Consider the following 25,517-nt stretch of genomic DNA (forward strand, 5'->3'; position numbering starts at 1 on the left):
TCTGTTCAGGGTCAAATTGACCCGTTTTAAAGTTAACAATCTAAAAAAAATACTTAAGAGTATTTTTTAACTTTGAAACTTCTCCTGCTTGGCTTATTTAGTGTAATCAACATATAAAATAAAAATGGTTCAGTTCACATATTTGCAACCCCCCCACCTACATGTTTCTATTACAAAGCTACTGTTCAGGTCAATTTGACCCGGCAGACAAAATGGAAGCTAAAAACAGTCAGAAAGATCTACTATTTGTTTCTTGGCAACTATGAGACATAATACACCCCTGTCTCACACTCTCACTCACAAACATACACACACACTCTCTCTCTCTCACACACACACCGAACACACACATGCATTCTCTTGACCTCGTCTTTAAAGTGTGAGAATGCAGGTGTTGACTTTTGACAGGAACCTTCAAACTCTACCCACATTAAGTGGGCACTCAGATGTGTATTTGGGGACGAAGACCACTGATTTTAAACATTTTTTGATATGAATGTCTTCAAAGACGAGGTCAAGAGAATGCGTGTGTGTGTGGTGTGAGTGTGAGACAGGGGTGTATTATGTCTCATAGTTGCAAAGAAACAAACAGTATTTGATATTTCTGACTGTTTTTAGCTTCTCTTTTGTCTGCTGGGTCAAATTGACCCGAACAGTACCTTTGTAATATAAACATGTAGGGGGGGTTGCAAATATGTGAACTGAACCATTTTTATTTTATATGTTGATTACACTAAATAAGCCAAGAAGGAGAAGTTTCAAAGTGAAAAAATACTTGTAAGTATTTTTTTTTTAGATTGTTAAACTTGTTAAACTAAGCAACATTATTTTTGATGGTTCACTTTACTTTTTCCTTCTCTTCCTTCTATGTCTGCAGCAACTGTTTTGACTGGTTAACAGACTTTAGAGATATTTGTCAATTCCAATAATGAGGTAATTTAATTTATATTAACAGCTTTTTATAGATTGATTCTAGGTAATATATAGCCACAGCTGTTATTGGATAATTTACATTTAGTCATTTAGCAGACGCTTTTATCCAAAGCGACTTACAAGTGAGGTACAAGGCAGCAATACTCTAAGTCAAGGAGAAAACATCAAAGCAAAGTCCTATCAGAAAAGTGTTCACATGTCATGAGATGAAAGTGCGAGGAAGAGCAGAAAGGATTTTTTATTTATTTTTTAATAGATTTAAGTGCATAGAAAGATGCGGAAGAGTTCCGTTTTCAGATAATCACTTAATGACTGTGAAATTAGTTTTTTATGTGTTAACTGCAGTTGTAAATGAGTAAATGAGTAAATGTCTGCCACATTTACACAAATGACATGTTATTGGTTTGATATTGATCCAGTAGTATATAGTTATTGGATTGGTTTGAATTGTTTGCAGGCCAGTGGAATCCTTAATAAATGACTATCTAAATATGGCCATATTTAAAAGTTCAGTGTTATTCAAACAAAACACACATTGAGTCAAATTACTAACAATATACCCATGTGGTGACCCTGAATTTACGGGATAAGCTGAAAGGACAAGAATAAATACACATATGTCGTAATGACAAAGAAGTCTGCTGTATGTCCTCTAACTTTTGCCAGAAGATGGCATCAGAGTGGCTCCTTCAATGTTCTGTCACTGTGAGTGAGCTGCTTCCCAAGCATTTATTGTACCTCTCAAGGAAGGTAATAGGCTGTATAGTTATCACCTGAGTAGGATTTACTCCATCCTCCAAACTATATAACCTACTACCTCACCTTGCTAGGCTCAACTTCAGGCACATCATCCTTAAAACCAACATTCAACATGTTAGACTTGTTGTACTGTTATGTCTGGAAAATATATAAAGTCTATGGTGTGTCTGGAATTTCTGCTCCAGTTGTGATAGCTTAGTAATCTGTTGACTTTATTTATCCATGGGTTCCAATGGTCACTTGGGCTTTGGCATCTCAGAAGATCAATCTGCCTCCTTAGGAAAGACAGTAGATTGTATAGTTATCTCAGAGGGAGGACGCAAGCCCCACAACTATTCAATCTACTACCTCAGCCTTAAGGACAGATGTATGTGTAGGTAGTTGTAGTCACTTGATGGTCAAACTGAGAGACAAAAATAAAAAGAAACATTACTCAAATAAGCAGTTGCATTCATGATAAATTCTAAAATTTGTAGTGTCATTCTAACATTTGTAGGACAGCTGACCATATAAATCAAGACTTGGTTCACGAGGCTTACACCCAGTACTGCAGTGAAATACAGCACCTGAACACGTGCACTGGTCAACGCAAGTGTATTTTAAGCTGTGTTTTAATGTGAAAGACGTAGTGCACATTACCCTAAACTGAACTATCTTTTAATGGGGAGCTATGCTATAGTATTACTCTAGCTTAGGTCTGTAGGTCTTTTCAGGTGTATTTTCCACCAGGCAGAAAAGGGTCAGATTAGAATACCAAGAAAGTAATGGGAAGCAAAGCAGAAGAAAAATGAAAAATAACAGTACCAACATCTGTGGGGCAACCTGTTAACTTCTGCCCCCCCGACAGTTTTTGTACATAGTATATACTTATTATTCTTTTTCAAGTAACAAGTTAACTACCAAGTAATAAGTTTCAAGTTAACTGACTAGAAAGGAATAACTTGCTTCTATCAATTAAGTTTAATTCAATGTAATTATATAGTGCCAAATCCTAACAAAAGTCACTTAAGTGCACATTACATAGTAACGTTGGAACCTCACAGAATCAAAGAGAAGAAGTTTATCACATCAGAGTTGATGTGATAAACTGCTGATTCCCAAATCCTGCTAATGATTTTATTTGTTTTTACGTTTGATTGTATATAATTATTGACTTCAAAAATTGCCCTTCTCGCTTGGTGTTGGCAGTTTAAGTTCATTGCAAAAAGGAGTCTGTTTTTTGTGCCAGACAGAGTTTGGGCTGAGGGGCCTGGCCCCCGACAGAGCCATACTTTGGCTAAGCTGACTCAGCCACAGACATTGTTATGGTAGGTGACGATGGTCGATCCATGCAAAGGCTGGGACGTTTTGCATAAATTAGCATTTAAACTATAGTTGCTGAATATTGGCTGGGCACTTCATTAACATTCGGAATTCCTTTTTGTCCTAATTAATGCAGGCAGTGATTGAAATGTTTTGTCACGCTGTATGGCTGTGGTGCCAGGGTTTGCTCATTGGGGCAGAATGAAAACGCAGCAGGGCATTAGACAGTGGGAGGTCTTGATTGAGATATTCAATTAATTGGACAGTAAATGGCATCAAACTCTTACTGGCTGTGCAAAATACAGTTGATGGTGTAAATGCAAGAATGGATTAAACTTTTATTTAAGAAAAAAAGATTGTGTAGAGAGGACATGAAGTTAGTGGGTGTGAGAGAAGAGCATGCAGAAGACAGGGTTAGATGGAGGCACCTGATTCGCTGTGGCGACCCCTAAAAGGGAACAGCCGAAAGGAAAAGAAGAAGAAGAAGATTGTGTAGACTATGAACATGAATAATTTTTGGGATTTGAGTATTGGTACTGTACATGCATTCAATTTTTGCTTGAGAGGCTACATTTATGTTACAGGCCAATGTCCAGTTCAGAGTTCTTTCGCCAAATCCAGATCCGCAAAATTTTCTTCAACAAATACTTTATTATTGACTTGAGTCTATTATTACCAAAAATGTATGGTCATAAATGTACGTTTTCCACACAGAGGCCAACCTTCTTGGTATTTGAGATACACTGGAAGCAGTACATCATAACCATATAGTACTTTTTAACCAAAAAAGCCTCTAAAATTGTAGATGTACGTACTTGATGTTGGCCCCTAATGTTTGTTTTACTTTTGAAAGTGGGTAAAATCTGTTTGAAAAAAAAAAACTGATTTGTTTTGTCTACACCTTAGGGTGCCTTAAAATACAAAAACAACATTGACTAAATGTATTAACGCCTCATGAACGGGTCTCTCTCATCGCAAAGTCCTGTGTTTTCTCGCGCACACATCAATCCGGACCTCCTCCCTGGAAAAACTTTGTCTAGTATGAAGTACATAACCAAATGTTATTTTGGCACCTGTCATATTTAGTTTGGGTGCTACATGTCCCACATCCTGCTAATAGTAATAACAGCATGCCATGGGCAGAAAATAACTAATAACCTGCTGCTTGCACGAGCAGCGTACGTTTCTAAACAAGTAGATAACTTGCTCTTCAATGGCATGATAGTGTTTTGCACATTTATGAAAAACGATGGGGATGACTGTGAGGGACAAGACTGAAGTTGGTTCTCTTTCCAGTGGTTGGTGCCAAGCAGTGGGCATAGTCAGTGTGCCAAGCTGAATCCCAATGAGACAAAACGGGGGTGATATTGTGGCTGCAACATGGCAGAACCCACCACAGAGAGTGGAGGAGAATAATGGAAACAAGCGATGAAAAGATGCCAGAAAAATGAGGTATGACCAGCATAGTGTGCTGCCAGATGCTCAGTGCGTGTGTGTTTGATGTGAGTTACTGTAGGTGTTTGCATATTTAGAGAAGGGTTCTATAAGCAGACTTTGTCCACATGTTGGACAACTGGTTATGTTTTGTATAACCCTGAAGTTTCAGTTCAACCTCATCATCTGTGACACATCCTGTTTAACAAACTCCGGTCTGCAGACGTTTACATCTATCTGGCTCGCCGCAGTAGTCTGCCATACATTTACATCAGACTTTTTTTGGAGATTCGAGGAATTGCAGTGAACCTTTGTATTAAATTCAGGTCCAAATACTGTCTTATGTCTTCTTTTTTCTTTTTTTTTTTCTTAGTTCTCTTTTTGTTGCATTTATTTATAATGGGTTTATTTTAAACAATAACCAACCTAACCAAATAAAAAAAATGTGGTTACATTTACATTAGCATTTGTTGACTTTCTATATCAGTGTTTCTGATTTTTTCATTTTTTTTTGACCATTAACAAACTAGTATACAGTTTCTTCCCTCCTTTTCACAGGTTGTGTGTTAACTTCAGAGGATTCTTTGATTTAAATCATTTCACCGTTGTGAAGAAATAACAGAATTTGTTAAGCAGATATTAGTTTTTTGATTAATAATATATCTCTTCGTGGGAGTCCAGGACCCAGGCTGCCAGACACTGACTAAACAGCTCAAAAGCTATCAGCTATTAAACAGAAAATACCCTTCCACTTTGTGTCGGGGGGTTATACTGAGTTCACACATTTACTGTGCATATAAAATTCATAGATGTTCAAATAAAAGACCAGTTGAGGTGTCAGAGTGACCACTTTAAAAAAAAAAACAAAACACAAACCTGCTTTTCTTAATGCTTAACCTAATGCTTAACATAAGGGCAATAGCTAAGCATTACTGACGGTGGTCATTTACACCATAAGAAATATGTTTTACTTGTACTAAGTTTTTCCACTGCGTCATATTGCTGGACATGCCGTCATGTCCAAACTCATGGTCTCTCCTGTAGGTGTTTATGGTCAGTGTGCTCTATGAGAGTTGCAATTAGCGATCAATTGCTAAATGCCAAATATTAGTACTAAAATCCTATTGCTATGAATTGACTCACTTTTTTTTTTAAATTGGTTTCTTATATTGCAACGGCAACACCTAATGACAGTTGTAAACCTGGTTATTTAACCATTCTTCTGTTTTCAATAAACAATTTCCCAAAGTCTTAAGGGCAGATTCCTTTGAATTCTAAAATGACATTTTACACCACTGCTAGTATTGTTCGGCCGATGCTGACCACTCTTCATTTTTCCAGATTTTTGTGCAAAGCGTTCAGTTGCGGCATTTTTTTGTGTCCCAATGTTTACTAGAGTGATGAGGCTAGAGGACTGTTGTTTGTGGTGTATATTTTTCTTGCTGGCTGTTGAAGCTTCCTGTCTCTGTATGTCCATATTCTGCTGAACTTACCATGATAGATGAAACTTTACACACACAGTGACATTCTCAAGAGCCCTAGCTGAAAAAAGATTTCTGCTCATGATTTGTTTGGTTTGTTTTAGACGAAGTTAGCTGCTTGATGTTAGTACAATGAGGGCCTGGAGGTTCATAAGATCACAGGAATGTTTGTTTAGTTAACTATTATCATGTGTAGCTGCATCCTGTCTTGGGAAATCTGCCAATCTGATATTTCAGATAGATTAAAACAAATGCTAAGATACAACTGGACCATCCATATGTCATTCTCAATATAGATTTCTCGTGGCAGTGTGCATTCTCTGACACAAGCTGTATCTGTGATATGCCATTAACAGGAGTCAGAGCAAGTTGTTTATAGCGTATGAATCTGTTTTGTCAACAAACAGGAAGAGCTGAATATGTGTATCCAAAATGACCTGATAAAAGCAACAACCAAAAAAAAAAAAAAAGAAAAGACTTTGATCCTGGTAACTAGAGAGCTACTCTAACCATAGGGAGGAGAAAAAATGCAAATAGCGGAAGATATGGCTTTCCAAACAACATGTCATCAAGCAGCATAGCAAGTTCATCTGAGGAGAACTGGGGGGAGGAGGCAATAAGTTCATTTTCTCTGTGTGTCTCTGCCAATCCACCCTGCTCCCTCCTCCTTTTTTTTCTTCATTCACCCTTTCTGTACAGTACACCGTACAGTGTGCCATACTCTGTCATTATCACATGCTCAAAAAACAAACTCATAAGCTGAGTCAACTGTACACAAACAAAACCCTAAACAGCAGCACACCAAGTAGCATATCCCACATATGTTTGCAATAAATCCGGTTCAAATGTAAGTTTAATCTGTAAAGTTTAAAAAAAAATCGGCTGTTTTTGTAAACGTTAATAACGTTAATGATATTGTTATTTAGCATTTTCATGCAATTTGTTTGCTTAAAAAGCAAACTCAGACAAACTGAAAAGGCTTGACCAACAACTGAGACCCTGCAAGGTCACAATACAAGCCCCTTCATGTATAGAACAATGCTTTAAACAGAAGGATCTGGTTCATACTGGTTTTCAAACAGGTCTATCAAACAGCAGCATTCAAGCAGACTTCAAGAATGATGTAGTTTTCCTATATGATATTGAAACAACACACTTTTTAAACACCAACCAGTCTGTTATGCCTTTTCTGTGGTAAATTAGATTGCTAAGTGTGGCCACTTTTGAGCAGAGTGACATTTGTTTTTGCACGAAGTTGCAGATTTCTCACACCTACATAACAAGCACAGAAAACCAACATGTTTGATAAAAACACCAAAAATATTTTATCAACATTGGAGGATTTCCTGTTTGAAACTTAGAGGCAATGTCTTTATGTTTGATGGTGTGAAATCAATCAAGCCATGGAGCTGAAGTGCCTTTAGACTGTAAATTTTATCTCAGTTTTGCTTTTTACTGCATTCTTGTACTTTAAGACGTAATAACACGAAAAACTGAAATAGCTTGTTAATTAGGGCATGTGTTTATCGAACGGCGCCATTTCGACAAACTGCTTATAACAGTATCTATTCACGAACACTTTAGGGATTTCGTAATACATTTAACCTGAGAAACGTGATTTACAACAAAATCCCAATGTGTGTCAATCGAACGAGAATGGTGGAGCTTTAGGGATTGTTTTCGGTGCACGAAAGGAAAAAACACGAGTACAGTGTGGACGGTGGCAGCAAAAGTGCAACAGACACGAATAAAGGGAGATGTCAGTACAAAGAGGAATATTAAGGCCTAAGCAACAGCATAATCAAAAATCGGAAATACCTGGAGGTGATCACATTTTTGTACAGGTCAGGCGAGTGTTCACCCGCAAAGAATTAGGGCATGGTGACGGCGAAAATAAAAAGAGACAAGAATGCATTTCCACATCCCTCTCTTTTGCCTGCAAGATGAAGGAAAAGCTGAGCAGTGTACCAGCAAGCAACGCCACTCAAACAGGGGCTGGGGCTCGTGAGCAGTTTATGGGCCATGCCCTCCTCTCTCCCTGCCCACTTCTGCCCTGCTGCCAAAAGGGAGAGACAGCGAAAAGAAAGGAAGGCAGGAAAAGAAATCATGAAGTCACTAAATTGTGCTGCTACACGCTCAAACTGAAATCCATTTGAAATATGCCAGTAGAGAAGACTCAGCTTGGTTTTGAGGTTAGGTTTCGGATTTGACTGAGCAGAATATGTGAAAAAGGGCAGAGCAGTCACACAAACTGTAGATTGTGTGTCATCAAATGGACATCCCACTTGATGGTAGGATTAGGGGCTGGGAAGGGAGACAGATGGAGAAGTAAGATCGGACAAAGGAATCAGAAGTGAGTACTTACATGCTGTCTTGTTACAAGCCAAAAGGTTTGACAGATTTATCTACAGTTGGCCAAACAACTCAGTGCCAGATATTCCTGAAGCGTTTCAGAGCAAATGAGTTAAAGGTTTCTTTCAGAGCTGTGCAGTAAAGCCTTTTGTCAGCAGTTGGCATGATTCCCAGGTAATACATGCCTCACAGTTCCCATTTTCGGTAGTCACTCCGGACGCCTATAGTTGTTCTGCACCTGCCTGTGTTTTTATTCAGAATGGTTGCACAGCAGATAGAAGAAAACGCTAACCACTGAGGTTCTGCTTCAGTTTGACTGTATTAGTGAATGGAAACCCGTGTTTACAGTCAACATAACAGAGCAAATGAGTGGTCTGGGATGTTTACCACAATACATCCTCTAGTAACAAAGTGAGTCATGGAGCTCTGAAGTGAAAATAAGGGCAAGGGAAGAGCCAACCTTTGGGAACAAGCGAATCCAAAGATAGCGCTTCACATGGATCATCACCAAGAAATGGAAGTGACTGAAATAATCCGATGTTCGCGTCATGAAATAGGCACAACACTATCATTTGTAGTGTGTCCATGCCACACAGTGCTGTAGACACTCATCAGTATCTTTCCTCAGGCAGTATCCAAGACAGCTTTCTGGGTGACGTCACAGAGTCTTCGTTTTTTTAATAAGTAATTATGTCCTTACACGCACAATAAATAATTTATCTCCTCATGCAGTCTTCGCTCCAGATAATGCTTTGCCTTTTCGTGAAGGTTTTAGGGTTTAAATGAACACATTTAAAAAAAAAATATGAATCATTGTGCTCACATCAGGTTGAAGGAGACGAGAAACTGCCTTTTCAAATCTCACTTTGTGTCTTTCTCTTCCTGCTCGCGAACACTGCGCTTGTAAAAGTTTCAGCTGCAAAGGCTTGGGCCAGCCTCCACTGGCACTGTTTCAAAAGAGCACTGCCTGTTTCAGAAAAATGGACCGGACAAGTCTGCAAGAGGCGCGCTGGCTCTCTCTCTCATGCCACACACACACACACACACACACACTCTTTCTCTCTCTCTCTCTCTCTCTCTCTCAGGGACTTCGGGCAGTGACCGTTTTAAGACTTTTACTTTCTTTTGATCTATTAGGCAAATGGCACCTCCTGCCAGCTTAGTCATGAGGGCATCGATTCATAGAGATTCGTAGTAGTCTTCTTAAATTCTGGGGAGAGACTGGTATCTGTCGTAGAAACCCACAAAATAAATTCAAGCTACAGCCCTATTTCCTGAATGCTCCGTCCTCCATTTCAAATGTCTGTCAAGATCTCACGAGACTCTGCACTGCTTGTGTTACAGTTCACACAAGGTTCTGGCTGCTTTGCATTTCTGCTCTGAGTGGCTCAGGGATTCTCATCTGACTTTCCATGTTACTTCCATCTTTTCACTTTATAGCACTCCAGCTGCATCCTGTTTCTATTTACATGTGTTTTCCTGCAACATTTTTGCAAGAGTAATGTACATGATGCCTTAAGCCACACAAAACAGATTTATCCTCACATGTAGAAAACCCTAAGCAGTATTTATCATATTGCAATTTTAGGATCTCTGCTTTAATGGTAAGATTATCTGTGACACTGGTGTTGTGCTGAGGATATATTTCACTGATTGCTATGTGCTGCCAGGGGGATGCAAGGAGATCTGTGTGAAATACCACTTCTATGTTTTTCATTACCCACAAAAATAAAAAAAAAAATAAAAAATGAAAGGACTCACTTTTCAGTATTTTTGCACATACAAACTGAACTCATGTTACAAAGGTTAAAGAACCATTTATACATTTTAAACTCTCCCCCTGCTGAATTAATCTTTGCAGTTTTGTAAACCCCTGACTCAAACCGCATAGCACAGATCACACAACACTATAAGCTCTACTTATGATGAGAAACGAAACATCTCAGAACATGAAAACGTTGGAATTTCCCCCTAGCTCTTTGATAAGCAAAGTGTCTTAACTAGTACATAATTAAATGTCGTAAGTGTATTTAAAAAATCCTCAAAATATAGAGAATTCTTACGCAGATCTCCCACTCTGCAACAAATTGATTTCAGCCACATTTGAAATCACGTGTGTGCAAGTGTACATGTGCACAGCATCCAGCTACACATCTGTATGCAACTGCGTCTATGTTGTTGTGTTTGTGAGGATTGAGTTGACCTTAATAGTCTCCATGGCGCCAGTGTCTCTCCACTGAGATGTCCATTTGAGAGTCTGCTTACAATACAGCAGTGATGTCATTGCCTACTGACTGTGCATTGCACCTATTGTTGTGCATGGTCTGACCTCATTTTTGTTTCTCTCAATGGGTTAATAAGGTCAAGCAATGGACTATGCATTGTATAGCTATAACATGATCCCCTATTACCTAGCTGAGGAAGAGATATCAGAGATGCTTTTTAGTGAAGGAGTGTTCTCAGTTGGCTCCTTATTACGTTTGGCAGATTTCTTCTTGAGCCTTCATGCAGTACTTTTCTTTTAGTGTTGTCTCTCTGGATAATATTGAACTCTGGTCAACTCCAATGAAGACCACATGTGTACAAATAAAGAGATCCCTTTATGCTGAGAGGAATGGAAGCTCCTGAGACAGTCACAGAAATTAAACAGCTGACAGTTTATTTAGCGGATGCATACGAGTGCCCGGGGTATCAATGGGTCTTTAAAAAAAGCCTTCAAACGTATTGAATTCAATTTCTTCATGGAAAGGCCTTTAAATATACGAAAAAGCCATAAACATATACAAAAGTTGGGAATATTTTTCTTGCTTGCAATAAACAGTATGCATGTGGTTGTTGTTGAGAGCTGTACACAACCCTGGAGCAATAATACCACAATTTGATTAAAAGCTGAGTTCCACAAAGGGGTTCACACGAAGGATGTTTTAATTTATTGTAATATTTCTGTCATGGATGCTAAAACCTATTTTAGTAAACATTTTGATGCTAACAAGAACAGTCCTAGGTTTTTTTTAGTTTTTTACAACTGGTCCTATTTATAAACGCTTGCACTTCTACTGCTCCATGTTGTTGCTCAGGAACTAGTGCCAGTTATCCAGAAATCACAGTGGTTCATTGGTGGGTGTGTATATATGTGTGTGTGTGTGTGTGTGTGTGTGTGTGTGTGTGTGTGTGTGTGTGTGTGTGTGTGTGTGTGTATGTGTATGTTGGGGGGGAATGGGTCAATGAGAGGCTCATTCACTTTGTTCATTAAGAAAGAGCTCGATATAAGTGCAGTCCATTTCCCATGATATACACACCCAGCATCAATCCACTACACTATGCTAGTGTGCAATAATATCTTTAATTAACTTTACAGCATCAGTGCCACGTCTGCAACCTTCTTCTGGTCCATATGATTGCATCGCTCCCAGATTTCTCAAAAAGGCTCAATTTAATAAACGGCTGTTTTTATTCCTACATATTAGAAGTTAGCTGTTGTGCAGTCTATACTTTTAAGAACATCTGCAGCCAAATGTGTGAAAAAATGTTTTCCAAAATTAACATTGATTTGAAAAAGGTTTAGAAACAGTTCTTTCATTTTTGAGATGTTTAAATGGGGCTTTCCTGAAAAACACAGCATAGAGACTTTAAATTTCAAAGATACATTTTCAATTTGTTTAAATGCTAATTATATAAAAAGCTTTGTCTACATTGGCAGTATTTTGAAGCTAATGCCAACATATCATGCTAACAACACATTTCAAGAGTCACAAAGGTAAATAAATATGAAGATAAATAGTATGTAATATGCTGAATAGGTTGTATAACGTTTTGAAATTATTCTGTTATCATTATTCTTTTTTCTCTGGAAAATGTTTAAGCAAACAAACATTTTTGCAAATGTCGATGGCAAAAAGAATTTTGAAACTTCATAAAGCTTTAAACCCACTGATTTTACACACACCTTTTTACTATAGTGGTACCTTTTTAAAATCCTGATCATGTGCTGCAAACGATGCTACCAGGCTAATATTGGCGTGTTAATGGCATCAGCTTATCAGCAGTACAATTAATGAATAGTGAGCAAAATCGAACAATGTAGAGCTGAGACAGACACATTTTAGACTGGATGCCAAAAGCTAATGGTCTTTGTGTATTTTTCCACCAGTAATGATAACAATCTAAGAATAGCAAACTTGGGTCCTCATTTTTCATCCATGCAGAGGTTTTATTTTCTGTTTTCTTATGAGCATTGCGGCCTCAAAGGGCCACTGGTGTGTCTATAAACTCAGTGTTTTGATTAGCAATAGTTTATTTAACTTTTTTATACTACCCAGTATGTGTGGTAGGATTTCAATTTTGGAGTATGAAACAGGTAATGTGAATTTTTGAATCATCATTGAGTTCTAGAGCTTCATTTCAACTACAACCCAGGAGACTATTTTTGCTCCTGAATAGCATCTTCACATTTATAAAGAATGGACAAGACCTCCTGCCATTGTCTTTTTTTTTTTTTTTTTTGCCTACCCTTCCACCTTCCTTGAACAATCCCTCCGTTGGGGATAGATTTATTTAACCCAGATTTTCCTGTTTCGTCTTCATTGTTTGTCCTTCCTGAGATATGTGCCCTCTCTGAGTTGATGATTCACCCAGCTTTACAGTGCCACCGGGTTCATGTCCTCAATAACATGCTGTTTCAGCACTAAACACATGGGTGAACGAAAATATTATCAGCCTTACCCCCTCCCCAAACTGAGGTCACTGCCGCTAGACACTCCACCTTTATGTATTTAACATAATTCTTCCTGTCTGAGTGTTTGTACTATGGCAAGAACGGTCCCTGTTTTACCATAACTTTTTATTGATGTGTTATTATTTCATTCAGGCTTGTTGTTACAGTTGTTGGTATAGTAAGATCTGGTTTCACTGCCTGTCTGGTAAACTCTCTCACACTACTTCAACACTGTTTACTATCTTGCTCACATTAATAAAACACAACGCATACGAAAATTAAATAGGTTGAAGAATATGGGAAGAAACACTGCAGTTTCTGTCTCTTTAAGATGTTGATGGCTTCTCGACTGCTCCCTTGAGTTCACTGGCCCTCCTTAGGCTGTCTGCCAGCTGTCGTGTTACTGTCAAGTGTTCGCAGAAATGCCAACAAAGCCATTAGTGTAGACCCTTTTCAACAGTCAGCAGACTGGACAGTGTGAGCAGCACTGGGATTCAGAGAGACAGAGGGTCCAGCCTCACAAAACTACAAAACACATTAATCTTCCTTCTTTATTTCCTATCACGTGTTAAGTTCACTTTCCCGTAGTGAACTCTGAGACTGGAAAGCTTAGAAAGTCACAATTTTGATGAATTACTATGAGCTTGTCATTTTAAAAATATGTATGCATAATTTATACTGCACCTCCATGTGCCCCCTGGTGCCTCTCAGCTGCTTCTTGCAGGGTGTTTGTGTCTCTTGGGGAACAGCAACATCTGGTGGTTGACAGAGAAAATCACACATCTTGGCATTTTAACCGTCTCACGCTTACACTGTATTACATTACACTACACTTTTTCTGTAGCTCATGTTACTTTTTTCTACTCCTAGATTTTCCTAGCTTGTCTTGGACGTCAAACCAGAGGGCCTGCGTTTAGCACTCTCTCCCATTTTCCTTTGACCTGAATGCATTTTACCTTCGCATGAAGTGGATTTGCACATAGGCCACAATGCCCCCTTTTTTTTGGGAACCTCCACAGCTTCTCTATGAAAACCTTAGATATGTTCACAGATGGTGAGTGGCTGATTAGAGTAATCCGAGTTTGAAGGCTCAGGGCATCTAAGTTGTGTGGTAGTCGATGGGGGACCTGTTGCTTTTTTAATAATCCTCTTAGAAGTCAGGTCATGTGAGCTCTGTGTGGAGCTTTGCAGGCATTCACAAACTGGATTGAAGCTAACAATCAGTGCGCCATACGCAAACCACTTTCTAGTTACACATATCAATATATGTATTCATACCATTTCTTTACACATTGGTTTATATGTAGAGGGTTTGGACTGGATGACCTTTAGCCAGTTCACTCGATTTCTCACAATTCTTTAGACCAAAACCTTCTTTGTCCATAAGAACACTGTGAAAGAGGCCTCTACAAATAGGTATGTTTACATTAGTGCTACATGAGAGCTTATGGTTTTCTGAATGGTTATTACTGCTTTACTACACCCACTTTCCACTGGTACAAGCTAAGTGGTGCTAAGCCAATTAGTAGCGAGGGAAAGCTTTACTGGTTTCTGTCAGCCAGACCTGCTTAGACCCAGTTCCCATCGCCTGTGTGACCTATTAATGTAACATTGACATCATGGCTGCTAACAGACAAAATGGACGCTATGTTTAAATATAAATTGTATGCACAACGATAGTTGCTAGTAATATGGACACACACACATACACACACACACACACACACACACACACATAATAAACAGAACCCAAGCTAACTATACCCTATTCCTTTAATTCACAGTTCACTGGAAGCAAGTCTAACCTATTAAATACAACAGGCATAAAGAAAGGAAATGATGACAGCTGTACTGAAGCTGGGCATTAAAACTTACATTTAATCTTAGGTCTCTCAATAGAGGACAGACATTTTAAACAGGTCTTCTCCCTCCTCCGGGGCCTTCCTGTTGGTTTCTCCCGTTGACGTGTATATGTGGAGCAGATGGCTTTACGCATAAATCCTATTAACAACTTTCTGCTGATGAAGATGAGCAGTCAGTACAGGGCTTTCTCACTCTTCCATTAGCTTTACTGAGAAGGCTGCTTTATATAATTTCTTACCTTTAAAAAGAAGTGGTTGTACAGCTGAAGTTGGAGATTTTGAGATGTCTGCAGAGAAGGTAACAGGGTGGAGCTGTGTTTTGTAAATGTATTTTTTATTTTTATTTTTTATTTTTTTTTGACTTTCCAAATAAGATAACTTCTCAGTGTTTATTTAGCTGTATACTAATGGCTTGTAATGATATTTTGAAATGGAGGGATTTACAAAATTGCTTTAATAGGAGTCTGTTAACACTTTTGCAATATTTGCATTTGGACTACCAACGTGTAGTCCAAATGAAGTCAGTTTGGAGTTTGGAGTCTGGCATCAGGTTGTTGTGTATTCATGAGACTTTGAATAGTTTCTGTTTTGCCTTAGATTCCTTATTTTGGTGTAGGATAGTTCAGCATCTTGAACTTCAGATCAAGGACATTTGAATGAATGTGGCTTTAGACACAGCATAAAAATAATCTCTGACCTACATGTGAGGTAAATGGAAGAATGGGAAGTATTTGACTGTAGAAAGACAGGTTATTTAACTTAGAAAATATTCAGACATAGCTGGAAATGATCTCTTTATGCAGCTGCAGTATGAGTTGTCTTCATATCTGTTTTTTCTCAATAAACAATGTCCAACCTTATGGCGTTCATCTGCTGAAAAAGGCAGAAAATTATATTATATTATATATATTATCATTAGGATTTGAAGACAATCTGTAATCCAACCATCCTGTAGAGACATCCAAACCAACACTACCATCATTTGTTTCCTTCTTTAGGGGCTACTCTATTCACTTTGAAAGGTTTTCAGTTTTTTTTCTTACCATGTGTGCTGTACGAACAATAAACTTTATAGTTTAATACTCAAGGAAATTGTGCATCAAAGTATGAGCTATAGGTATAGGTATAAAGTATTTCCATATTATTTGCAGTTAAGGAAATACTCCCAGTATTGTTAACTAGTATGTTTTCCAGCTCTTCCACTATTTACCAAGCAGTATAACTTGTTAGTATGTGACATGAGCAAAATCATTTTAGTAATTTCTATTTTTTTACTTGTGAAAGAAGTGGACTTTTTTAAACAAGACCAGTCAAACTTATTGGTTAGAGCTGTTAGTTTTGTTAAATAAACAGATATATCTAATAGACAATGGGTTTATTAGGATGACCACAGAAATATACTTTACTAAAATAAGTGATGGCAACTTGACAGCTGCTAAACCATCAGTTGGTACTTGTTGTGGATTGCCTGTGGACAAAAAAAACGGCCTCCATCAATGCAGGATCTACATCTAATAGGATTACATCTCAATTACACTGACTTCTTTGTTCAGTGCTTTAGTCTTCACTCATCACACTTCTTTTCTTTACGAAAAGCAAGTAAAAACACAGGAGAATTGTGTTTTGTGTTCATTAAAACACAGCAACACTTCAATATTTTATGTAGTAATTACAGTTTCCAAACTTGTATCATATTAATAAAGAGTGATCAGTGTGTGATATTGTGTGGGAGACATAAGGGTCAGAGTTTAGATCCCCTTTTAGACTGTACCTTAAGCTTGTGTCTGTCCTGATAAAAACCATTTACAGGTGATGATGAAAGAATAGCAAATGGGAAAGTCATCCACAATATGATAGATTTAACAACAGCTCAAGTGGAGCCCATAAGGCATTTTTTGTAAGGGAGTTTTCTATTCCTAGCTCTCAATATCATCTTCTTGGACATCTCAGCAGGCTGTCTATTGTTTAGCTTTTTATTTGTATCTAAAGAGGCAATGCACTTTTTATGCCATGTCCTTTAATACATGGGATGTAAAGTGTGTGGTTTAATGAAACTGTTGTGATTTGTGTTGTGTTTGTTATTACTCAGGAGGTCCAGTTGATACCTCAGCAAATTACATCAAACTGTTACAAAATGTGTTTTTATCTTTTTTTTTTCAGCTACAAAACTTAGCAAAAATAGGAGAGTTTTCATTTCTAGAACTTCTTCATTACGTTTGTAACAGTCCCTCCTCCTTTGGACTAACCCCCTCCCCCTTCAAATTGTGGCGTCATGCATGATTCATGGGGTATTGGTTGAAGTAATTTTTGTGATTCCAACATTGCAAATTCCTTGAGGGAATTGTTTTTACATTTACATGTAGTAAATACAAGTTGATATCTTAATGTTTTATTTACTTTAATTTTTTTACTTTAATTTCACTGTCTTACCGCATTGGCAATTCATGTTAATCTTCCTGTTTCCTCTTTTGTCTCGCTTCTCTTCACATCTGATTTTGTAATGGTGAGTTATCATTTGGAAAGATCTTTAAATGTATAATATTTTCTGAGTCCTCTAACAAATTATTTTGTTTCCAAATTCAAATTTTCTCAAGCCTTTGTTACCTTATTATTTTCTTACTTATTCCACACATCCCACTTCTAATTTGTTTTGTATCTTTTAAGAAAATCCATAGAGGCCAAAAAAGAAGAAAGAGGACGCCAGTGCTACAGCAGAGGCCAAGTCGAATGGAACTGAGGCCAAGCCCAAAAAAACAAAGACCAAGAAAAATGAAGGTGCATCAGAAGAGGACAGCCGAGCCATCGAAAGTGAGGAACCTTGAAGAAAGACACTGATATTTTAAGTATTTGCTTCAAAGAACGCAAATGACAACCTAGTATTTTTTTATGCCGGAGTAAATTAAGTGGATTGGTTACAGTGCTGTTTCCTTTTGGACATTATAGATGGAAAGAAGGTAAAGAAAAAGAAACCAGACAAAGATAAAGAAGAACCAGAAAAGGAAAAAGAGAAAGAGCCAAAAAAGAAACCCAAAAGTGCTCCAAAAAAGAAGAAAGGTAATTACATCATTTTTTTACTTTTCCATCAAAGGAAGTTCAGCAGCACTTTTTACAGCGTTGTGTTTAAATTAGGCTGTGTGACGAATGGGATTGTTAAAAATGTTTGCCATCTCTTGAGGTTCAGACATAGAAGAGGATGATGAGGATGATGGTGATGAAAACACCCCCAAAAAGAAAACAAAGAAAAAGACAACAAGGGACAGCTCTCCATCTGCAAGTTCTGCCAAAGAAAAGAAATCTAAATCTAAAGGTATGGCAAGACACAGGAGAGCACTTTTCTAATGGCATTAACAGTCCACTCAAAACAACAGATTTAAGACCAGACTTAAGTTGTTAAGAGGATTAGATGATTTTATTGTGTAATAGTGAGTGAGTGGAAACACTGAGTTTGAGGCAACACACACTGAGGCAACACTTAGGTGCCTACCTTTCCCATTAGCGATTAACTCTGGAAAATGTAATTAAAGCTAATGCAACCCTGACAATGTTCTTTTCAATTTACGTAATATTCGCAGTTAAAACGGGAAGTCATTGGCCAAGGAGTGTTTGGCTTGATTCATCTTTAGCGTTGTGGAGAACTTTTACTTTACATCAGTTCTGTTTGTTTTCAGTTAGCACCAAATAGCTAACAAGACTTTTAACTCACATAGTTAAAAAAAAGACTGATGACACAATGAACCTTCAGTTGTTTTCTAGCTGCAAGCTGAACTAGAGGGAAGTGTGAGACTGTCTTTTCCGGCTATGGTGTCCTCTACATCAGTTTATAAGACTGATGATGATTTTGCTCACAGAAGACATCAGTAGGAAGTAGGAAGACATCAATGATTACACCTTTGGTAATATGATAAATCCAACAAAAGTTTTGTTAAAGCTAATACAATCAATGCTTATAAACTAAGAATGAGTCGCATGACTACGTTTCTATAAACGGGGCAAACCCAAAGGTTTAAATTGAGTTTGCGGCCTTTCAGCTCACTGTTGTGTTTTTACTTACACTGTAACTGTATGTAACCTGTTCCACACTAAATGGCAGTGCATTTAGCAGACAAAGAGTGAGGTATATTATTTTAAGACAGCCAACAACATCAAAAAACAAACAAAAAGAAAAAAAAACAGAGCTTTAAGTTGTGAATATGTCAGTGTTGTGTTTACAGCTTGTTTTTGTTGTGCCCAAGTGACCAATCCAGGGATTTATCTTGTCTTTATCTCTAAGCAGTGTTTCAAACACTATTAGTAACACTATATAATCATAAAGTGTGACTTTATATATATTAATAATCAGTGAAAGCAATATTTATCAGTGATAACATGTGTTTCGAGGGATTGGTATGTTAAAAATGCTTGCCTTAACTTTGGGATTTCATTATTCCAAAACCTGTACAGGGAGTACAAACAGCTTTGAGCAGCAGTCGGTCAGTGAGTAATGAAGAGATGTAAGAGCATGTTTGGACAGATGTCTAATCAGGCAACACATTTAAAGAGTAAACGCCAATAGTATCGGGACTTTAATGAGGACGTAGGACTTGTGCCGCTAGATGTGAGTGAAGAATTTGGCATCTATTTCCTTGATACCTTCCAAGTAGTTCACTCCCAGTATTGTCAGTTTGCATATACACCGTCAGAGCTGAGCAAATATCTGCAAGTATTGTCAGTTTATTTACCAGTGTACTTTAGAAGCTTTTTTCTTAAGAATAAAACTCTTACAGTTGTAAAATATTTCTTTCTAAGATGGCAAGCAAACATAGGAAAGTCCTGCTGAAGTCTTAATGTCCTCACAGTCTCAGAATCTGACAACACAGGTGGGGAAAACTGTGAGACGAGATTATACAGTGAGAACACACAAAATGAGGATTCCAGTGCTTAAAATGTTTGTTAGTGGTGTCAAACTCTGCTGCGTGATTGATTACAGTTTAGGCTTTGGAGCTCGCTTCACAAGTCCATTTGCCTTCGGAAAACAAAATACATTTCAAATTCTCTCACGATTCTAAACTTTGGCGTCACATTTAAGGATGCATTATATTTTTTTAAGCACTTGTTTTTCATTTCAGAAGACAAAGACTCTGATGGAAAAGAGAAAAAGTCTAAGTCAAAAGAGAAAGATAAGAAGAAAGAACCAGCTTCAATGTTCCAGATAAATGGAGAAAAAGACTCAAAAAGCAAGAAGAAAGGTGACAAAATTTTTTAACTCTGCACTTTTTAACACTGCAGCTCAAACCGTGAACCATAGCTGATTTGATAGCACGACATGTGCCTCGATGCTAAAATGTAGCATTTATTTTAACCACAAACTTAAACAGTGTTTTTCCATTGGTGCAAGCTTTATCTGAAAATATTTGCGCCTGTTCCTTGAGCAGCTGCCAAATCTGACAGTGACGACAGTGAAGAAGAGAAAAAGTCGACCAAATCGAAGAAGAAGTCCTCCGCGTGTTCTTCATCCATGTTCCAAGCATCAGGTGACAAGGACAAAGACAAGAAGACGAAAAAGAAAGGCACGTTTACCAGAACCGTTCCCGTGTTTGAGTCACTGATAATTTAATAACAAATCAGTTGTTTGTTTCAGGCAAGGCAGAGGAGAGTGATGATTCTGACTCAGAACAAGAAGAAAAATCAAAGAAGAAAAAGGGCAAAGGGAAGAAGAAAAAGGTCTTAATCCACCCGCAAATCAAATATTTTTGTGACTTTATATCATGTTACATAGGTGAAAATTTAATTTTACTGTTAGTGTATCATGCAGAAAACATCCATGGGTTAAATCAAATGTTTATTAATATTTAGGCGAGATCTCCATCACCTGAGATTGAGATTGACAACCTGGAGAAGTTTGTGATGCAGCCAGCTCAGCAGGGCATGACCATCAAATGCAGAGTGACTCGAGACCAGAGGGGGATGGATAAGAGCCTCTATCCTCTGTACTACCTTCACCTAGACAATGAAAAAAAGGTGAGGGGTGTGATTTTGTTGCCAAGCATCTCTCTTTTTTTTTTTTTAGAAAATTTTATCAGAAAAATAGGCGAGAATTTGGTATGTTATTTGTCAACAAGGACCTAGATTTAGACCAGAAACATAGTGCTGTAATTGGTTCCACTGATTTGATTATCAGTATACTGTACAGTGTAGCATTACTGCACTCTCTCTTTTACTTCTAATGGGACTGTTTGTTTAATCGTAGACTTTTCTGTTGGCTGGAAGGAAACGAAAGAAAAGCACAACTTCAAATTACCTCATCTCCATCGATGCCACTGTCTTATCGAGAGGTGGAGAGACTTTTGTTGGAAAGCTGAGGTATACCGCCTTTTAAAATGTCTTTAATCTGTTCAAAAAGCAACTTACACAACTTGCGGCATATCAGCATTGTAATGTATAAACATGCTGTAAGATATTAATTCAAAACCGTTTTTTGTACATTGCCCAGGTCAAATTTGATGGGGACTAAATTCACTGTGTTTGACAATGCTCTGAATCCAGACAGAGCTCTTCCAGACATGTCAAATGCAAGGCAGGAGTTAGCAGGCATCATTTATGTAAGTCATTTAAAAGCTCACTGACAATTATCTGCTGTACATTTCATGCGTGACGCTTTAGGGTATATTTGATTTTAACAACAATATTTGAAAATCCTGATTACATTATTTCTGGCACAAGGAAACAAATGTCCTAGGAATGAAAGGACCCAGAAGGATGACGGTCATCATTCCAGGAATGAACAAGGACAACGAACGGGTCCCCCTCCGACCAAGAAATGTAAGATAGTGAAACACAAAGATGACGTAAAAAGAAACGAATGAAGTAATAGAACACCACAGGTCAGCTGGCAGAATACATACAGGTAGAGTGGTCGTCCACCAATCTTGCAGTTGTTGGTTTCATCCCTGGCTTAGTTGCTCCCAGTGAGTGTTGGCCAGCTGCATAGCAGCTCCCACATCGGTGTGTGAAGAGGTGAATGAGAAGCAGTGTGAAGTGCTTTGATTACCAGTAGGTAGAAAAGCGCTATATAATTGCAGATTTACCAATATTCCATATACCAATACCATTTACCAATACTCAAACACTTTTAAAATTCTCCAAATTCTGCTCAGGTGCAACCTGTTTGTTCTAAATATTTTTATATGACTCTAGAACCTAACTGGAATCACCTGTGACAAATTGAATTGATTGGACATAGCTTAGGAAGACACACATCTGTTTACAAGTGGCATAATTCACACTACATGTCAGGACAAAAACCATCAACTCCAGACATGTAGATCTTTGTGCTAAGGAATAAATCAAGAACACCATTTAGAAATATTTGTGGCAGCAAAGTGGCCTCAGTGAAAAAGTCTGGAACCACCAGACTTAGTAACTAGACAAGAACAACTTTGGGAAATTCACAAGTTCTCCTCTTTGGAGATTGGAGAACCTGGTTGAACAAGGGCTTACATTTCAACAATGATCTACATCCAGCCAAGACTACACAGGAGTGGTCCAGACCTGAACTCAATAGAACCTCTTCAGAGAGACCTGAAGGAGGCAGTTCAGATACTTTTCCATCCAATCTGAGGGGAGCTTGAGATGATCTGTCAGGAAGAATGAAACAAGCTGCTGACACCAGGTGTAAGAAGCTTGTAGAAACTTACCCAAAAGATTCAAAGCAGTAATTGCTGCCAAAGGAAGAAAGAACAAAAAAAAAACAAACAAACAAAAAAAAAGAGTTTGAATAATTTCTTAAATATGAAATTTCAACAGTTTGTTTCCACAACCTTTACTTTGCTAATATGAGTTATTGATTGTGGAATTTAGACTTGGGATTCGTGTGCATGAAAGACATGATTCATTAGAAAAATGTCTATTTATTATGAGAGCAACACAAGGCCAGCATGTAAAATCATGTAACTCTTGTTTTTTTATGGACTTCGTTTTGCCAATTTTTTGCAGGAGTGTGACGGCTTGTTGATAAGATACCAGAATAGAAGAATGGAAAATCTGATTGAGCTTCACAACAAGACGCCCGTGTGGAACGAAGAAACAGCATCTCATGTGTTGAACTTTAATGGCAGGGTCACACAGGCCTCAATCAAAAACTTCCAGATTGTCCACACCAAGGACTGTGAGTATCTCTCGGTTGTGCTGACACTTTTGGTAGTGTTGGTCGGATCAAATTATGTTTCCACTGTACAGCACAGGACAAGTCGGATTTAACTTTAGTCTATTTAACATGACAGCCATAGCAGGACCCACTAATTAAATTTCCCACAAGCACAATTTTAATCCAATGAATTTACTGGCTAATAAATTACGACTTCATCAGAAAAGTTTTTAGGACATTCATTGAGGCTTTAAAATCTATGATTGATGCAGCCTTTGAGAGAACAGAAAACACACTTCTTCTTTCATATCAAAACCATAAAATGCTTGACATACCCAGTCCAGTCTGTCTGTTTCTTGCTTTATTGAAACACTCTCTTGGCTTTTCTTCCAGTGGACTACATTGTGATGCAGTTTGGACGGATAGCCGATGACATTTTCACACTGGACTTCAGCTACCCGCTGTGCGCCGTGCAGGCCTTTGCTATCGCTCTCTCTAGCTTCGATGGCAAGATAGCCTGTGAATAACAGAAAGCTCCTCGAATGTCTCGTCACACTGATACTAAAACACACCCACACTCAGGTCAGGCCATCCTAGTCGTCTGGAATTCACTGGAATTGCCATAATGCTTCCTGTCACGGGCAGCAATGACTAATAGTTTGTTTGGTTGTTTTTATAGGTGTGAGTCTCTCTAGGAGTAAAAAACACAGTTATCATCAAATCTGGCAAAGCATGGCACAGGGGAGTCCTGGGTTTGTCTCATTCATTCAGTAGAAATGTCTGAACCACTGTGAATCACAGTAAGACTCCACACCTTGAAAAGACTACAGTGAGCACACTTACAGGTTTTTTGGAGGATGTTAGAACACCTCATTGATAAAGGTGTTTATTTATTGCTCAAATCATTTAAAGATGGTGTTGTGCTGTATTGTTTTGGATGGCGTATCTTTGGATATATTTAAATATCAATAGGTCAAAGAAGTATTATGTCACATATTTATATATTTTTTATTTATTTATTTTTTGTCCTTTCGGCTTATCCCGTGAGTTCAGGGTCACCACAGCGGATCATTGTCCGCATGTTGATTTGTCATATATACCATGCCAAAAATGAAATCATAGTTACCCTTTATGAGTCATCAATCTGCACAAGGGACACGCTGTTAGTCTGATAGCTTAAAAGAGTAAGATTACTCTTGTTTGGAACTTATTAAATCTTATAAAAGCAACCTTTCGCAATTACAGACATTGTAAAAGGAACATACGTAGACATACTTTTAATTCTTTTTAGTTTAGCTACTGTTAACAGGTGATGTGCTCACAAAATATTCAGTATTATTTAGTTTATACTCTCATCTGTCTTTGATGTTTGTACCTGTTTTGACCTCCTTATTTTTATACATGTGTTGTTTTTTTTTCTTTGGGTTCCAGCATTTTGTAAAGTTGCTTTATTTTCCTAAAACTGCCTTTGTTGCTTATCTAGGCCACCATTAATGTAAGGATGTTAAATAAAGCACACAACTTAAGCTGCCTTTAAGTCAGCATTCATTGTAGAACTATTTGTATGTGTCAACCTTTGTTTCTCACTTCCTGTTTGGTGTCCACCGCTTAAGCGTGATAATGTTTAGTAATTGAGCATTACAATGTCATGATAGAAATCCATGGCTTTTGGGCATCCAGTATCCAAGTGGCTAAAATGCATACTGCATATAACATCCCTAATTTCATACCAGCCTGCTAACATTTAAACTACTCTCTCTCTCTCTTGCTCCCCCTGCATGTTCTGTCTCTATGTCAATGATTACTGTCACTCAAGTCAACAAAACAAAGAAATGCATTGATTTTAGGGTAAGTGTGTAACCTCAAACCTTTCTTTAAAGTACTGTACTGTTGGTTTTGGCAAACTCTTATAGAACGTTTTTGACAGTATCATCTCCTTTAAGCATGCAGCTGGCAGATAATCAGAAAGATTTCTACCAGTTGCAGGTTTTAGGAGACACCCACGCCTTTCTCTAGTAGTTACCTGACATGCCGAGAGGATCTTTACTCAGGATGAAAAACCTGTTTGAGCCGAAGGCCTTCAGTGTAAGTGAGAGGTGTGTATTCTGCCTGAACCTGCTCAGGCAGTTGTCCAAACTCGCAGACTAAATGAAGCCTGAAGCTGGGAGCTCTTGTGGACAGATGCTGCAAGGTGAGTTCTTCTGCCTCCTCCCCCATTCTGTTCTGTTACGTGATTTCCAGCTAGACAACTTTCATAATTACTATTGTCATTCTTGCACACTAATATATGAAGAGGTGGTGAGTTTCTCCATCTGCATTAACCCTAGCTCTTAGCTGTATCAGTGCTAAATAATACACATCGTGTACTGTTAAAATATTGCAACCATGTTGCTGACCAACAGAAGGAGCTGTTGCCGGATAAGGATGTGTTCAGGGTACCAAAGGTTAGGCAGTATCAGATTTTGAAAGCTTTTACTCAGTAAATCATTATGCATGACAAAAATACATTTTTTTTTTATGTTTAAAAACCTTGGGATCTTTTTAAAGAATGTGAAAGA

At 38.0% G+C, this 25,517-nt stretch overlaps 1 protein-coding gene and 1 long non-coding RNA gene across 2 annotated transcripts; one reads left to right on the top strand and one right to left on the bottom strand.

Annotated features, from left to right (window-relative positions):
- Positions 1-1,156: 1,156 nt before the first annotated feature.
- On the bottom strand, positions 1,157-10,009 carry LOC137127931 (uncharacterized). Its single transcript, XR_010914484.1, has 2 exons — positions 7,728-10,009; positions 1,157-2,095 (listed from the first exon to the last, which is right to left on the bottom strand). It is a non-coding gene; the product is annotated as an uncharacterized lncRNA (long non-coding RNA).
- A 4,857-nt stretch (positions 10,010-14,866) lies between these two features.
- On the top strand, positions 14,867-24,485 carry LOC137127932 (tubby-related protein 1-like). Its single transcript, XM_067505503.1, has 13 exons — positions 14,867-15,135; positions 17,513-17,645; positions 17,781-17,891; positions 18,019-18,144; positions 19,943-20,062; positions 20,249-20,383; positions 20,455-20,537; positions 20,670-20,834; positions 21,064-21,176; positions 21,307-21,415; positions 21,537-21,635; positions 22,809-22,980; positions 23,353-24,485. Exons 1-13 carry the CDS (start codon positions 15,121-15,123, stop codon positions 23,484-23,486), a joined length of 1,515 nt encoding a protein of 504 aa, XP_067361604.1. The 5' UTR covers positions 14,867-15,120; the 3' UTR covers positions 23,487-24,485.
- Positions 24,486-25,517: the final 1,032 nt, after the last annotated feature.

Source organism: Channa argus, chromosome 5, assembly GCF_033026475.1.
Source record: "Channa argus isolate prfri chromosome 5, Channa argus male v1.0, whole genome shotgun sequence".
Classification (NCBI taxonomy): domain Eukaryota; kingdom Metazoa; phylum Chordata; class Actinopteri; order Anabantiformes; family Channidae; genus Channa; species Channa argus.